The 15,374-nt window shown below is 35.3% G+C and overlaps 1 protein-coding gene across 9 annotated transcripts in view; it reads right to left on the bottom strand.

Moving 5' to 3' along the window:
- Exoc6b (exocyst complex component 6B) overlaps nucleotides 1-15,374 on the bottom strand; it is a 586,101-nt gene that overhangs the window by 231,460 nt on the left and 339,267 nt on the right. For all 9 annotated transcript variants that reach the window (XM_048804120.1, XM_048804114.1, XM_048804118.1 and 6 more), the window contains one exon: nucleotides 12,884-13,063. In XM_048804120.1, the coding sequence (XP_048660077.1) occupies nucleotides 12,884-13,063 (180 nt within the window). The remainder of the gene's footprint in view (nucleotides 1-12,883; nucleotides 13,064-15,374) is intronic.

Here is a 15,374-nt window from a genome sequence, read left to right as displayed (position 1 = left end):
AAAACAGTGGATTTCTTTTGTACTACTGTAATTGAAGGCAAAAGTAAATATGAAATTAGAAGAAAGTTATAAAAATTTAATTTTTTTAAAAAAAGTTTAAATATTTTTAAATTCCAAGAACAAAAAAATATATAAAATGCTGATAAGTTTGAAGAAAAATAAGAAGACACAGCCCCAACACAATTATTTACCTTTAACAGATTTCAGGCTGAACTTTTGTCCCAACTATGAACATGGTTTTTACACACTTGCAATCATTTTGTTTATAAAATTTTCATTCTGCTTCTTTCATTTGACATTGTGTTACAAATATTTTGCATGGATATTATTTGATCTTCATGAAATTAGTTTTAGCAAATGTATAACATTTCAATTGAACAACAGCATTGTAGTTTATATAACTATTTGCCTATTTATTACACAGTTATGGATTTTAATTATTTGCTCCTTTGTAAGCAATGTTGAAATAAAAAGTATTTTGTCCTCAGATAATACCCAGCATCCCAGTACCTCAGCACCAATGAGAAAGACTCACAGCAGTCTCTCCATCATATAAAGGTACTGGAAATACTAATGTGACCAGGAATAGTACTATCTAAAATGCTCTCATTGGAATCTCTTGACTCTTAAGTAGGATATTAGATATGGAGATTTACAGTTGCAGGATTATACAGTCCTTTAAACTCTAGGTTCTGCTTATTTTATACTTTATCACACTACCAAAACAAGATTAGAGGTAAATAGTTCTTAGTGTTTGAACTCAAATAAGTTTTTATTTATTAATTGTAAGACCAGAAGATAATCAAAAGTCAGTATCATTAAAGAGGCAAAGGACTACTGGCTGAATACCACCAGAAACAGCAGCTGTAGCTGTTAGTAATGCAAGTTTTATGGGGAGAAAAATGCTAAGTAATAGCTCAACACACAAAGGTCTCTGTGAAGAATACAAAACCCCTGAAGGATTTAAGTGAAAAACACCAATACTATTCTAAAAAGATGCTCATTTGTTGTTCATTGTCCTCTAAGTGGCTCCAATAATGTAAATGGTAACAGCAAAGAAATAGGAAACATAAAACAATTCTTGGTAGTCAGAGATATCATTACCAAATCTATTTCTTTTGCCCCATCAGAGGAAAAGAACTTAAGAAAAAGATTCATTTGACATTGGCTCAAACTTAATTAACTTGAAGAAAAATTTGGTTGCATCCAGAAGGTTCTAATGCCTGCTAGTCCCTTAAGGAAACCTGAACCTTCCTTATTTTGTTCCAGAGAAAGCCATAGGGAGAGGGCTGCTTTAGAGGATCATTATGAACAGATGAGAGAATTTTCACAAAAGGTGTCAAAAAAAGGGAACTAAGGTAAATCAGAAACAGGCAACCCACTTACTAGTACCCTTCCCATTACCTGATAGAGTTTTCACTTATGGGGACATTACCACAGTTTTTCTCCCCTACTAGGAAACATTCTGCTCACAATGACTAAAATTTTATACATGAACCAAAAAGCAAACAAACAAACAAACAAAAACACCAAGTGAGAATCCCACAGGAGAAAAGGTGTTTGTTTAAGTGACGGCTAGGGTGCCACAGCCTGGTGCTCCTCATACACAGCTTAGAAACAGAGGAACATGGTGGCAGCTCACATCCCAGATCCACTTCCCCAGATGAGTAATTTTTAACACATTAGCAAACTTCTTTCTGTTTTAAAAGAATCATATGTAAAATGGGATAACAATAGTTCTTTGTTTTTTGCAAATTTATTGCAAGGAATAATGAGAATATATACAGACACACACAGAATGAAGGACAGAGACGGGAGAAGGACACTTTGCAGATACTTGGTATCTGGTACATACTCAAAATATGGTAGCTATTACCCAAGGCAAAAAAGACTACTGCTGATTAATTTTTTGACCTTGAATAAGATCATTTTAGGCCCCAGTTTCTATTTTTGTCAAATGAGGAAAATATTAACTCCATTTATCAATGAATTTCTTTTATAACAATAATAACAATAACAAAAAGATCTGGGAACATAGCTCAGTGGTAAAGCACTTACCTAGAATGCACAGGCTCTGGGTTCAATCCCCAGTACCAATAAAACAAAATAAAATAAAAATCATAAAAGTGAAATGAGATAATGAAAGTTTGAATATTACAAAGCAATACATAAATTGAAGGCTTTTTTAAAATTAAAACGCTGACATTTGAAAAAATAAAAATCTACTCTATTTGGAGAAACATGAGCAAATGTGGAAAAAGAAAGATCAATTGGAATGTTAACCCAACCAACTTTAAAAAAAATATTTACTTTTTTTAGTTTTAGGTGGACACAATATCTTTATTTTACATTTATGTGGTTCTGAGGATCAAACCAGTGCCTCATACATGCTAGGCAAGCACTCTACCACTGAGGCACAACCTCAGCCCCCAACTTTTGGTCCTTATTTCAGAATAATAGCTGATTACATCTCTTTTTATAATAAAATTACTTTTAATTACACATAGGACCCCAAAACAGTTTTTTTTCCAAACAAGAATTCACTTATTTTATTATTCAAAACAAGTAAACTTTACAAAAACTTATTGTGCACCATTTTTTCATGTGTGTGTGGTATGGAGTATTTAACCTAGGAGTACCCTACCACTGAGCTATACCCCTATCCCTCTTTTATTTTGAGAGAGTGGCCCCCCAAATTACTGAAGCTGGCCTCAAAGTTGCAATCCTCCTTCCTCAGCTTCTCTAGTCACTGGAATTGAAGGCATGCACTACCATTCCCAGCTACTATGTACCATTTCCTGCAACGTGCTTCACTACACAGAAATAGAGATAAGTAATACAAATCTTTACCCACAAGATTCACAGCTCACACCTGGAAATTAATATGTTAGGTAGAATGATATTATGGAAAACCTTTAAAGTCAAATAAATGCATTTACTTCCTGACTCTGCCACCTATTTACTGTATTCCCAAAATAATATATCCGCCCAGAGTTCATGTTCTCATCAGTAAAACAAAACAACAATACTTATCTATTTGGGGTATTTTGAGTCTTTGTTCATGAAAAGAATGAAATGCAGGGGATACTTCTTTATCATCTTTCCTTTTTCTGGATCCAAGACACAAATAAATGATACATCCTACTCAAGGTAGATAAGGTACTGCCATAAAAGAAGTACTATGAAAAAGGAAGACATCACATCCACTTAGAACTGGAGAAACCTTCATAAAAGTTCTGGTATTTAAAATGAGCCTGGAAGGATGTGTAAGATTTCAGCACATATGGTTAAAGGGCAGAAGCAGTAAATGTAGACCATAAAGATGTTTTAGTCAGCTTTGCATTGCTATAACAACTTAGAGGAGGAAAAGTAAATTTTGGTTCAAGGTTTCAGAGGTTTAGTCCATGGTCAGTGGATTACACAGCTCTGCCTCACCCTTCTGACAGAACATCATGGCTGAAGAGCATGACAGGAAAGTTTCTCAGTTCATGATAGCCAGGAAACAAAAAAGAGCTTGAGTGCAAGGAGATTGGGATAATATAACCTGCAAGGGCAGGGACCCAGTGACCTATTTCCTCCAGTCACATCCTACCTGCCTACAGTTACTACTCATTAATCCATTTAAATTATTAACCCATCAAATGAATTAATCTACTAATTAGATTACAGTTATAAGGGGTTTCAGGGAATAGCTCATATTCAAGCCATAATAAAATGCCTGGTAAAAAGACCCAGGGTATTAAAGAGTGTTCTTGACAAAGAGAATTGCTTCAATTTGGGAGGAGTGTCTTCAGCAAATAGGAAAGACAGAGAGACAGACAGATAAAAAAGGTAGTCTGAGACCCCATAATGGAAATTCTGAATAATCACAAAGATTTTGTACCTAATGAGTGGCACTGACATTTTCTCAGTAGGAGTAACATTTGTTAAGTCCTGAGATTGTAGCAGTTCATACAATTAAATGAAGAGATAAGAAAAAATGTCCATTTTAAAAGGGTTTTAGATAAGAAGAATTTCAGAAATATTTTAAGGGAAAATAACTTTCCCTTCAAGATGGTCTTTCAAACAGGAAGTAAGGCCAGGGATAGGTATCATTGGATTCTTGAACTAAGAAAATTTCCACACTTAACCCACAAACCAAGGTGGGTTATGGGAGATCTTGCCCCAGGACATACAAATTAACATTAATAGCAAAAGAAAAAACAAATTTAGTATTCTCTCCTCTAGGTCTGTTACTTGAGATAGTATTTCCTCTCTCTTAAGCATTTCTGAAAGATAATTATCAGGATAACAAAGATAAATCCTCAAAAATATGCTCTTATGCTGAGCATGCAAAACGGGTAAGTATGCATGCAATCGTAAATTATGCAATTGGAGCCTGAGATGAATACTTGGGAACTTACCTCATCTGTTAACTCAAGGCACAAAGTAACATTTTAAAACTCTAACTGTGGAAAACCCTATGATGGTCATTTCTGGGTGCCTCATGACAACAGGTGGGAGCCCTGATTTTCAAAACTTCCAGGGAAAAATAGACACAAAATTCAATAATTTCCCTGATTGGTTAATAATGATCTGGGATACTTTCCCTGACCCAAATATATATACACTCATTCTCAGACATACTGCCTCTCTCTCCCTCTCTCTCTCTCTCTCTCACACATCCTTTCCCTCTCCCCCACTGATGCATTGACTATGCTGCAATTGTGATGTGGCAACAAAATATTACTGAGGACTAAGAGAAACAGGGAATTTCAAATTTTAGGAGAACAAGACACTGTTTGCTTTTTCCTTTCAGTTCTCTTCATATACATATTTCCTATGATTCAGTCCCTTCTGACAGAGTCAGTGCTGTCTGGGAATTTCAAACATGAAAACAAAATATTCATATTAAGTAAAAGACAAATGATCTGGTTCTTCCTCAGAAGAACTCCTTCCCCTATCATTCTTTCTCTAGTAATGCACAAGGGCAAATGTTGAACATAGCTCTGTTTTGTCACTCACATGGAGTTTCATGAAGAAAGTATCTAGCCTTCTGGGGAACAGAACACAAACGCCAGGCAATCTATTTGCTGCCTGTGGAAAACGAGAAGGAGTACTTTGGAAGTCATATTTACCTCATTCTGTAGATTACAGTTGGCCAATCCAACAAATTTTTGAAAGTGTGATTTAAGAAAAAGAGATCTCTGCTTTAGAATATCGCATTTATGGAAGCAATATTAAGGATTTAGTGCTGTCAATTACCTACCACCTTAGTTCTTAATGGTGCTTGGAAAAGTGGTTCTATAATCTGAATACTAGGATCAACTCATCCGCACTGAGATGTTATACAATATTTAGGTTCAATAACAGCTGAGAATAAAAAAATTAAGGTCACAACTCACAGGTGGAAAATGCATGCATTCTGAGTCAAACTAATAGCAATTTGATCCACATTACTTCTTCTAAGTGATGTAGAGTTTAAAGTAAGGGAAACAGAGTATGATACTGACATCTGATAACTATTGCATATATAGGAATCACTGTATTTCATGGCACATATAGACAATAACTCATTAGGTTATCATTTTTTATATTTTAAGCACAAAAGAAAAAAAACAGAAGATGATAAATTTAGTGAACACCCAATTCAGGAAGGTGTTGGTTCTGAACTATTGTGGTTTTTTGCTCTTGTAATACTCCAAGATCTCACTCTTTCAAATAACACTACAAAGCAAAGGGAAACTTAATAGCCAAAATTCTATTGGTCCTATTCCCTTCAACAAATGAAATACATTAGAAAAAAAATCATTCAAGTAAAAGTGTTGTTTTCATAATGAATAAATTAGTTATTAAAGACAGAATAATTCTTGAGATGAAGAACATAATTCCAAATATCACCTCCTCATACCACCAGGATTTAAGAAGCAGCAAATGTTTTATGACAAATTTTTTTAAAGAACAAAGATAAAAAGTAAAAACTATGTATATAGATAAGCACTGTAAAATTAAGAAGTAAGCAATTTCAGACTCTAACTATATATATTATAAACGGTTAATGAGTATGTATAATATTTAAAATTATATATGTTTAAAATGCTATGAAATTTTGGGGTCTGGTTTTCAATATGTTTTTCCAATGAGAAATAATGAAGATGTTTTTCAATGACTATACATTTACATTCACGGATAAATGATATTATTGGACTTTTAATTAGACCAACTCCTCACTATACAAAACATAATACTATGTTTAACATACTTATATCAGAATTTTATGACACACTCATGATTATTTTATTAAGGAATTAGTCTAAAAATGAAATTGCATGGTAAAAAGGTAGATACATTTTAGGGATTTCTGTGGTATACTGAAAAATTGATGACCAAAAGGACTATACCATTGAGACCTCTACCAGCAATGTATCAGAATACCTACTTCCAGAAGTATTTCTTACAAATGTTGAATGCTATTATTTCCTTTTTACTTTAACAAGTGTACAGCTAAAAATATGTGACAACCTTAATATGTATGTCCTTTTTTATGTGCTAGTACGAGGGATTCAACTCAGGTGTGATCTACCAAGGATCAACACTCCCAGTCCTTTATTTTTTTTAAGTTTTGAGACAGTGTATCAGTAAGTTGGCTAGGGCCTTACTACGTTGCTGAGTCTGATTTTGAACTTGCCATCCTCCTGCCTCATCCTGATAAGTAGCTAGGATTACAAGCTTGTGCCACTGCACCCAGTTGATACATCTATTTTATTACCAGAGTCACATATTTGTTCACATTATCATCAGTGGCCTTTGTTTTTGTTTTTCCAGTACTAGCAGCGTAAATACAGTCATTGAAATTTTTTTCTATTAAGTTGTATTTTTTTCTTTTTTATTGATTTTTAAAAAAATAAATGATAGCGGAATATATTACAATACTTATTACACTTATACAGCACAATTTTTCATATCTCTGTTGTATATAAAGCATGTTGACACCAATTAGTGTCTTCATACATATACTTTGGATAATGATGTCTATTACATTCCACCATCCTTGCTAATCCCCTGTCCCCTTCCTTTCCCTGCCACCCCTCTGCCCTATCTAGAATTCATCTATTCCTCCCATGTTCCCCCTCCCTACCCCACTATGAGTCAGCCTCCTTATAGCAGAGAAAACATTCGACATTTGTTTTTTTTGGGGATTGGCTAAGTTCGCTTAGCATTATCTTCTCTAACTCCATCCATTAACCTGCAAATGCCATGATTTTATTCTCTTTTATTGCTGAGTAATATTTCATTGTGTATATATGCCACATTTTTTTTTATCCATTCATCCACCGAAGGGCATCTAGGTTGGCTCCACAGTTTAGCTACTGTGAATTGTGCTGTAATAAACATTGATGTGGCTGTGTCCCTGTAGTATGCTGTTTTTAAGTCTGTTGGGTATAGACCAAGGAGGGGAATAGCTGGGTCAAATGGTGGTTCCATTCCCAGATTTCCAAGGAATCTCCATAGTGCTTTCCATATTGGCTGCCACCAATCTGCAGTCCCACCAGCAATGTATGAGTGTACCTTTTTCCCCACATCCTCACCAACACTTATTGTTGCCATTCTGACTGGAGTGAAATAATAAGAGTAGTTTTGATTTGTATTTCTCTAATTGCTAGAGATGATGAACATTTTTTCATATTTTGTTAATTGATTGTATATCCTCTTCTGAGAAGTGTCTGTTCAGGTCCTTGGCCCATTTGTTGATTGGGTTATTTATTTATTTATTTATTTTTGATACTTAGCTTTTTGAGTTCTTTATATACCCTAGAGATTAGTGCTCTATCTGATGTGTGAGGGGTAAAAATTTGCTCCCAGGATGTAGGCTCTCTGTTTACTTCACAGATTATTTGTTTTGCTGATAAGAAACTTTTTAGTTTGATTCCATTTCATTTATTGATTCTTGGATTTAATTCTTGCGCTATAAGAGTCTTATTAAGGAAGTGGGGCCTAATCCCACATGATGAAGATTAGGGTCTACTTTTCTTCTATTAAACAGAGATTTTCTGGTTTAATTCCAAGGTCCTTGATCCACTTTGAGTTGAGTTTTGTGCATAGTGAGACACAGGGGTTTAATTTCATTTTGTTGCACATGAATTTCCAGTTTTCCCAGCACCATTTGTTAAAGAGGCTATCTTTTCTCCAGTGCATGTTTTTAGCAACTTTGTCTAATATAAGGTAATTGTAATTTTGTGGGTTAGTCTCTGTGTCCTCTATCCTGTACCATTGGTCTACCAGTCTGTTTTGGTGCCAATACCATGTTGTTTTTATTACTATTAATCTGTAGTATAGTTTAAGGTCTGGTATAGTGATGCCACCTGCTTCACTCTTCCTGCTAACATTATAACAATTGTAATTTATTCTATTTTAATCTTGCTTATTTTTTGTTGTTTGTACCAGGGAGTGAACCCAGACACTTAAACAATTAGCCACATCCCCACTGCTTTTAATTTTTTGTATTTGAGACAGGTCTTGCTAAGTTGCTGAGGGCCTTGCTGATTTGCTGAGGCTGGCTTTGTACTTTCAATCCTCCTGCCTCAGTCTCCCCAGTTGCTGGAATTACACAGATGTGCCATTGGACCCAGCTAACCATGTTATTTAATGTAATTTCTAAAGCATTTTTTTTTTTTTTTTTTTTTTGCGCAGGGCGGCTGGTGGGGGGGCTGTGCCAGGGATTGAAGCACCAGCCCGAGTGGCCTCTTTGTCAGCATAGTGGAGAAATAAGGAAATTAAAGGAACCAGCATTTGGGGGAGGACTGAAGTGTGTATGGAAATGGAATGTTTAAAGATCAAGGACATTGCCCAACAAACCTGAAAGACTTGCTGCAGGATATCCATGTGTGGGGAAAGAAGCCACCATCTCTCCAGGTGGCAGCCTGAAGAGGACAAAGGAAGGAAACATTTTGCAGCCTTGGCACAGGGGCCAGCATCTGAGGAAGCTAATTCCTGGTAAACCCAAGTTTGGCCTGAAATCCCAGCCCAGTAAATACACACTGCACGACATGGAGTGTGCTTATGTGCATCAGGAGAAAATCAAAACGTGGAGAGAAGTTTACACAGGGGACAACTGGTCTTGGAAACCCACCGGGCTCTACCCCTCTTCCTCCAATTCCACTGTTTCCAGGATGAGCTGGGTGAGACACAACTGGCCAGTTATTTTTCATGGATTAGTTTTTTTGTAAACTAGGATGTTTGATCAGTTGTTTTAGTTTTGTTTTATATTTTTATTTTACTTTATATATTTTTTTCTCCTACCTGTTTCCCTTGATTCTCTCTTTTCTCCCACTAACAGCTAACCTCCATGTTCTTTCACTCTTCCTTTAATCTTTTACTTCTGTCTTCTCTCCTGCCTCACAGTCATTACATCCTATATAACTTCTGCTCTCTTTCTGTCCACTATTTGAAATTATAAACCCTTTTGCAAACTTGTTGTTTTTATTATAGGCAATAACTGATCATATAATTTCTGTTTTGTGATAATTAACATTGTAGACGTCATAGTAGGAACTATTTGCAATGTATATTGTTTGCATTGGTTGTTGTTATTATTTGCCTCACCCTAAACAGTGAGGTACTGGAAACCTTCAGGGACATTATATGTCCACAGGGTAGAAACTATACTGCCTCATATCCGAACTTTTAGATGGGTAGGGACACAAACAACATGAAAAAGCAAGGCAACAAATCACCCCAAGCAAACCAAGATACTCCAATTACAGAATCCACTGACACCACAATGGAAGAAATGTCAGAGAAGGAGTTTAAAATATACATCATTAAACTCATCTGCAAAGCAAAGGACATATAATGAATGAAATCAGAGAGAAAATACAGGAAGTGAAAGATCATTTCAATAAAGAGGCAGAAATTCTGAAAAAAAAGCAGAAATCTTCAAAATGAAGGAAACAATAAACTGTAAGGGTAAAAGAAATTGAAGTTAAAGTATAAAAGACCGGGCACTGTAAAGTTTCTAAGCTGCAAGGCCTGAGTTAAAATGTAAAGGACCAGGTATTGTTAAATTCCTATGCTACATGTAAAACCTGAAATTCCTGTAGCTGTTAAGACAATACTTGGAACCGCCTAGTAAATATTTCCCCTGACCGCCTGGTTGTTTAATAACCTAGGACTCTGTGTGACCTTGCATGTAGACATCACAGGGCCTGAACCAATCAGTTTGAATGTGTACCCTGCTTTAGAACTGACCTATCACCCCCGCCTGACCTGTTCCCGCCAATGAATGTACTAATCATGTCTCAGAATTGTTGTTTGATTTTCCCGCGGTGTATGATGATTTGTTAAAGGAGACTGTGATGTATGTAAAGTCCCCGCCCTCCCCAAAAAGTGTACTTAAGCATTGCTCAACCCCTGCTCTGGGCTCTGGGCTGCTCTCCATTCTTGAGTGAGCACAGAGCCCCAGCGTGCTGGAATGGATCCCCAATAAATCCCCTTCTGCAATTGCATGAGTCAGTCTCTTGGTGGTCTCTTCCTCCGACGCTTCGCCGGACCCTTACAAAACCAAATTAAAAATTTAATAGAAAGCATTACCGACAGACTAGACCCCTTGGAAGACACCTCAGGCAATGAAGACAAGATATATAATCTTGAAAATAGAGCTGACCACAGAGAGAAGATATTAAGAAACCATGAACAGAACTTCCAAGAATTATGGGATAACATTAAAAGACAAAATTTAAGATTTCTTGGGATAGATGAAGGTGCTGAGATACAAACCAAAGGAATGCACAATCTTTTCAATGAAATAATATCAGAAAATGTCCCAAATCTAAAGAATGAAATGGAAAATCAAATACAAGAGGCTTATAGGACTCCTAAATATACAAAACTAAAACAGACCCACATTAAGGCACATTATAATGAAAATTCCTAGTATAAAGAATAAGGATAGAATTTTAAAGGCTTGGAGAGAAAAACATCAGATAAAATCAATAATTTATCTTCTTCACATAGCAATGTGATAAATCATATTAATAGAATTGTTAAAACATTGAACCATCCAGGCATTCCTGGAATAAATCCCATAGAATAGCACTAAATTACTTTCTTAAAACACTGGGAATTGTTTTCAATTATTTATTTATTATCCATAATTGTCAGACTAATTTGTGGAGTTTTTTTGTGCTAGTTTTGTCTGGCTTAGGAATTACAATTAAGCTAGATGAAATGACCTAATTTCCTATTAAGAACAAGTAAATCAGTAAAAAATGTGGCCAAAAATGAAAATTTTATGGATACTATTAAAGCTGAACAGAATATAACTGCAGAGAAGGCAGAACCTTACAAAGCTGAGCTAAAGATCTGCAGTTGTCTCTGAGGGCACTGGTCAAAACTCAGCATAGGCATCAGACTGAGAATTGAAGTTAGGTCCAGGTATATACTAGCAACTAGCAGTCAAATAAACCATTAAATTTTTGCTGGTTCCAAGGAGTTAGAATGCCAACATTAGAGCTTTGATGGCCAATTTTCCTCTCAAGACATTTGCTCCATTCCAAATCTACATCATTGAAAAATGTAAGGATGAAATCAAAGCCTTTGAAAACATTTCTCATAGTCACCCAGTGTTTCAGAGAAAAATACTAACAAATGGAAAAATCTCAGGTAGGCAGTTACTGCAATAACAAAGCACCATGGACTGCTTATAAACAACAGAAATTGATTTCTTACAGTACTTGAAGCTAGGAAGTCCAAGATCAAGGTGCTAGCGGATTCACTGTCTGGTGAGAGCTGACTTGCTATTTCATGAAAGGCATCTACATGCTGCATACTTACATGTTGGAAGAAAACGGCCACTTTTCTGGAGCTTCTTCTATAAATTAATTTATCTCATTCATGAGAACTCTACTCTCATGATCTACCACCTCCCAAGGCTTCACTTCCTGTTGTCCTCATATTGGTCATTAGTATCAACATGTGAATTTTGGGGGTACACATTCAGACCACAGGAAGAACTATTTTCTTGGAGAAATGGAAAATTGACAATGACAACTTACCACCACACTTTCTTCCTGTTATTAATTGCTGACCTGAGAATGGCTAATACTCCTTTCTCAATTGTCAAATTGTCTAAAACCAAAGAAGGCAGAAAGCTGAATAGACAAGGTTCTCTAAAATCCTCTTTGGTTTTAAAGAGATTATGACATGCCAAGCTCTTAGAAAAGGCCCAGTAGAATCATATCCAGCAACAGGGACAAACAACCATTCAGGACATCAGCAACCCACCCTTAGCCCACATCAGTCCATAAGTGGACTAACTGATCTCAAACCACAACCTGCCTTCCCTTTCTACTTATTCAGTAAAGGAATGTCTAACAACAACCAAAAAAATACTAGGAAGACACAGAAACATATGACAGAAAATGAAGGAAAAAATCAGAAATAACTCCACTACTATGTAGATAAATAATACATGAGTTAGTACACATTGCTATAATAATTATAACCATGATCCTCAAGAAAATAATGACAAATTATATTTTAAAAAGCAAAGAATTTTATCAGAGAATTTCAATTTATAAAAAAATTAAAAGATTCTAAAAGTAAAATAAATATATATATGGAAATTCTGACTCTGATATTTCTCTTTTATTTCTACCAAGGCTTTCATTATGTCTTTGTACTAATTATCCTGAAGTTAATAGGAAGACAGGACATTAGGGATCATTTTCAAAATAAACAAAATGTAAAAGTAAAGGGAAAATATCACTAAGGTTTGATGAATAAAGTGTGAGTTTTTAATACCAAACAGTAAGTTAAATCAGAAACTAATATCTTTCACAAAATTAGAGCTCAAGGAACTTTTTTTTCTGTACCCAAGAGCAAAGTAAGAGGCACTGTCACTTACAGGAAGGTGCGTGAATACAGCAAAGGTGCTCCGCAGAAAGGCAATGAGGTCTACAAGGTAATCGCTTGCTTTGTTGTCTAAATCTCCTGTCATCCAGTCATAGTCTGCCAGCTGCAGAAACTGGTCAATCTTCTGATTTAAGTTGGTATAAATCTCCTCTTCCGCTGCATGCCTAGCATCCTGTGAAGTAATATGAAATTTAAAATATAATTCCGTTTCCAGTTTGAAAAAGACAGAAATTTAAATGACTTGAAGCCATCTCACATTTACATTCAGTGAGCTACACAACTGGGAAACTGACTCATATCACAGTCTCCATTAATATTTTCTTTTTCCAAAAGTTCAATGTGGCCATTTCTATCTTTTGTCTCCTTCCTTTCTTCTTTTTATTTTATTTTTTATTTTTTGGTCTGCAAGAAAACATTTTTTTCTTCACTAAATGAGCAAACTGCCTTCACTGCCCTCAGAAGCTGTACCCTTTTTCTTGCTTTATCTCTGTTCAAAAGCAAAGCTTCTCCAGGACCCTAGTCCCTTTTAACTCTTCTGGGACTCTGAGCGCTTCCTTCTAGCAATACTACCCTTCTCTATATCCTCTAGTTTCTTCACATTGCTTATAAGTATCCCTAGGTTTCAACTTCATGCTATGTTGTCGCACTACTTATTGTAATAGCTCTTGGCTTTCTTTACTATCAATCTATTTCAAAAAGACTAATATGTCATTATGTCTCCTAAAATGTGTCTTATGTAACACTAATCTTAAAATATTCTCAAATAGTAAAGATTCCCAAATCACATAAATTGGAGATTCCCTATAAATTAAGAGATATATGATGTACAGTAGCATATGAAATGCTCTAAGAAGTATTCTGGAATTTATTTACCTAGGAAATAATATTTTCAGGACAAATGAGTCTGCAGAACACCAGAACAACGAGGATTCTATTACTAATAATCCATCAACAAGGACAGATTCAGGAACCCATTAACTAATTGCTACCACATCCAATATTTATTTTCCAGTTTGAACTTACTCCAGCTCTATTAAATATTCTCCATTAAAAATTATGTTTTCCTAGGCTGAAGATGTAGCTCAGTGATTGAGCACTTGCCTAGCACGAGAGATACTGGGTTCAATCTCCAGCAATAGGAGAAGAAGGGAGAGGAAGGGAAGCAGGGAGAGCAGGGGATTAAAGAAAAGAGAAAATTCTGTCTTCCCATGACTTTGCTTTGACACCTCTGGGGATACATTCTTTCACTTTCTCTGAGTGATCTAATTATTTCTTTTTTTGTGGGGGGAGGTACTAGGGATTGAACTCAGGGGTACTCAGCCACTGAGCCACATCCCCAGCCCTATTTTGTATTTTATTTAGAGACAGGGTCTCACTGAGTTGCTTAGCACCTCGCCATTGCTGAGGCTGGCTTTGAACCCACCAGCCTCCTTTCTCAGCCTTCTCAGACGCTGGGATTATAGGGGTGCGCCACCGCTCCTGGCTTATCTAATTAATTCTTACAGCTTCCAGTACCAGTCTTCAATATAGATAGATCTCCTTCAAACACATTCTGTTTCAAGAACCATATATCTTATTGCTTTGTGGACATCTCCATGCCTATAAACTTTGAAATAAGTAAGTTGAGGTCTAGACGCATCTTATTTTCTACTCTTCAATGTTCAGTTCAAACCAAAGCAGAGAGATAAGCAACACATTTGACTCCATTCTTTTGTTCATATTCAGAAAAGGAGTCCTGTAAATTCTGATTCCTCAATTACTTTTTAATCCATTTCATCCCATTTTCTCAGATATTAAACACCTATAAAAACTTTAGCATAGTATATAATATATGATTATGTAACAATAAGAACATAGTTGTATTACACTAACAGCTATAACATTAACATTAATTAATATAATAAAAAATAAGTTCTAGATTATTATTTCCAACCTATTTTAGGGCACCTATGTCAATCAAACATTCACAGACTTGAAACATGGGATTTAACTGGTTAACTTGTACCCTCACTTATGATTTCACTTATTTAAAGTCTGTATAATTTCATAATATATTTTCATACCATAAGTAGTGACTATGTTTACTTATAGAGCAAAATTTTAAAAAATTTATTTTTAATTGACAAAAAGCATATGCATTTATTATGTACAACATGACATTTTCAAATATGTATATTATGGAACAGCTAAATGAAGCAGTAATATATATAAGATAATAAACATTAAGTTAATTAACACATGTATTACCTCACATATTTATCACTTTTTTTTGTAGTTAAAATATTTAAAATCTACTCTCCAGAGATTTTCAAGAACACAATACATTATTTTTAACTATGGTCATCAGGCTGTACAATAGATCTCTTGAACTAATTCCTCTTTGTGTGTATGTATGTGTGTGTGTGTGTGTGCGCGCGCGCGCGCGCGCGTGTGTGTGTGTGTGTATATATATATATATATATATATATATATATATATATATA

Source organism: Marmota marmota, unplaced genomic scaffold, assembly GCF_001458135.2.
Source record: "Marmota marmota marmota unplaced genomic scaffold, marMar, whole genome shotgun sequence".
Classification (NCBI taxonomy): Eukaryota; Metazoa; Chordata; class Mammalia; order Rodentia; family Sciuridae; genus Marmota; species Marmota marmota.
This window is presented reverse-complemented; position numbering and strand designations above follow the sequence as displayed.